Consider the following 2,819-nt stretch of genomic DNA (forward strand, 5'->3'; position numbering starts at 1 on the left):
CTGTCTGTCTGTCTGTGTGTGTGTGTCTCAAGGTGATCTCCAGTGATCCGTCCTGGGTTCCTACCACAGAAGAGGAGTACCTCCACTTTGGAGTGAAGGCTGATTCCGCCAATCAGGCTCTGAAATACATGAACGGTGTTCGGCGGCGTAAAGGGCTGTACGTGGAGGAGAAGATAGTGGAGCACGGCGAGAAACAGAGAACACTGAGCAAGAACAAATAGGCCTGTGTGTGTGTTTCCTGATTGACTCCTACCAACACACACCCGAGACAGACATCATAAAGAGCATCCAGTAGATACTGTCCCCCATCGTCCACCATCATCCCCCTCTAACTGTCACTCAAAATGAGCCACTGATGCTTTTATATTACGGAGCAGTTTTGCTGAAAACCTTAGAAAATGATTTTTTGTCCAGAACTAGACTTAATCTGTGTCTAGGAAACCGGCCCAATGGGTTTTAATAGCTGGACATGCAGCTGTGTCTTTACCCGGGAGAATCCCTTTCAGCTATGCATAATTGACGAGTGTTCCTGTTCAAATCCAGTTTTTCTGTTAAGTGAAGTGGCTTGAATTAATTTCTGCTCTCAACCTAATTGAATTGCAGTACCCAGCCCCCTGAAGAGCAGCATTTAATTTGGAAAAACAGAAATATGATGCAAAGTGGGATTGTAAGTTTTTTAATGATTTGGGGACAGCGCTAGCGAGCTATAGCCTTGTTGATGTGCTATGTTGAGAGCTCTGGGTAAGGTATCTGTGTACAAGACATAAAGCTAAATGTACAGTATTTACCAGAAAGCAATAAAGAAAGAAAATGGTGTGTTTTATTAATCAGGAGTGATATGTGTGTGGGTCATTCTTGAGATGTGGTGGCATTTGGACATGGCATTTTGGAAAAGAATTACTTAATGTTTCTAGATTTAATTGAATTTAAATGTATTTGGGTACATCTTCCCATTCTAAATCAAATAATATGGTAGCTTAATGACGTTAAATAATTGTAACCATTATGATAACATGCCAGCAGTAGGAGTAGCAACACAAAGGACGGTAACACCAATGACACATTTTAGGTCATTGAGGATTTTACTAGATGAGGCCACGATGTTCATTAACCCTTTTTAAAATCATTTACTAAAGTGATATAATGAATAATTTTGCTCTCAATTTCCCTTTATTTACATTGAGTAATACCAATAACACATTATTCAGACACACCAAATGAATAATGTATCATTGTTGCAGATTAGAGGGTGTGTGTTCCCCTAAGATAATTATGAGACAGTTTGCCATCACTGGGAAACACCTTGCACTTCAATCCATGTACTAGAACAACTGTCTAGAATGGCTCTACAAGTTCTCCCTCTTCATTCCCCTATTTCTCCTCTCACAGACTTGTTCCCATTGTGTTGACTGACCCCTGTCCTTCCCGCCCACTCACCTCCCCTCCCCCACTCCTTCCCCTCTCCCGGGCTTGAGGAAGAAAGATCTCTTTCTCCACCAAGAAAACAAAGGAGATCAACGGTTATTGAGGTGTGTGTGTGTGCACACACGTGTAAAGTAACAGGAGACCGCACAAAATAGTTAAAACACACTGGCCAATGGCTGAGCTTGATTGGTAATGGGTTGAATGATTGTGAGCTAGTATGTCCATCTATTGGTCCTTACACCAGGAAAGGGCTTCCTGGGGTGAAAAAGCCGTTTTAAGATTCAAGTTGGCACGGGGTGCATCTTGATAGTCTAAAGTAGCCTCCTGCTTGTTCCCTCCATCCGCACTGTTCAGCAAATTGACCAAAGCAATATGGAAGATGCCTTCCAGGACTTTGCTTTCACCCGACAAGTTCTTTCACATCAGTTCATATGACGGGAAGAAAATTGTGGCCATTCAATCTATTTTGTCTTGCATATAACATGTATTTTTGTGATGGTACAGCTATGATGTCCATATACAAATTTGTCCTTGTGAACCATAACATCTATCTTATCTTCCCTTGTCATTTAAATGGTTTACCCAGAAACCACATTTGCCCACTTTTCCTATTCTTGTATATACTAAACTTTAGATATGCTGATATCTTGAATTACTTCCTGAAGACCACGATTACTCTTCAAACAGCGTCATCATTCGTCACGATAGTTGAGCTTGGCTTCTCTTCCAGGCCTTCAATTCTCACCACTGTTATTCTTTTTTCAAATACGACTCTCTTGGAAGCTAGGGAACGACGTTGCCAGTGCCACAAAGCATCTTCCCGATGAGCACAGGATGTTAAAAAGAGTGGGCCGAGAGGACAGGGAGAGTAGAGAGAGTGAGCGGGAGGGAGAGACGGGAGACATACATCCTGCTTGCTAGAGCTGTCACAACACAGTGAATGTATCCCTCGCCTGCTAGGAAGTTCCAATCACTGTAGACAGTGGTGAAAATTGTAATCCACAGACATATGTTTAAATAGAATGAATCACAAACCGAGCAGTTATGAACAAGAAAATCAAATGGTCCACCCTTTGTACATAATTGTAGAGCCTTAGTGTGGTTGTTTTTCTATGTGACCATGAGCCATTTTCTCAGGTGATATGTTTGTCTAAAAGTTAGGGATCCGTTTTAGAATCCTGCTGTGAAGCAGCATTAGGGAAAGTATTCAGACCCCTTGACATTTTCTACATTTTTGTTACAGCCTGATTCTAAATTGTTTTAAGGCACACGCCTGTCTATATAACATTTGGCAGTGCATATCAGAGCAAAAACCAAGCCATGAGGTCGAAGGAATTGTCTGTAGTCAGGATTGTGTCGAGGCACAGATTTTTAAATATTTTTTAACCATTATT

The 2,819-nt window shown here is 41.5% G+C and overlaps 1 protein-coding gene across 3 annotated transcripts in view; it reads left to right on the plus strand.

Moving 5' to 3' along the window:
* Nucleotides 1-837, plus strand: part of efl1 (elongation factor like GTPase 1) — a 98,917-nt gene extending 98,080 nt beyond the window's left edge. For all 3 annotated transcript variants that reach the window (XM_031812502.1, XM_031812504.1, XM_031812503.1), the window contains exon 23: nucleotides 33-837. In XM_031812502.1, the coding sequence (XP_031668362.1) occupies nucleotides 33-221 (189 nt within the window). In that variant the 3' untranslated portion in view covers nucleotides 222-837. The remainder of the gene's footprint in view (nucleotides 1-32) is intronic.
* The last annotated feature ends 1,982 nt before the right edge of the window (nucleotides 838-2,819 follow it).

Source organism: Oncorhynchus kisutch, unplaced genomic scaffold (genome assembly GCF_002021735.2).
Source record: "Oncorhynchus kisutch isolate 150728-3 unplaced genomic scaffold, Okis_V2 Okis03b-Okis08b_hom, whole genome shotgun sequence".
In the NCBI taxonomy this organism is placed as follows: domain Eukaryota; kingdom Metazoa; phylum Chordata; class Actinopteri; order Salmoniformes; family Salmonidae; genus Oncorhynchus; species Oncorhynchus kisutch.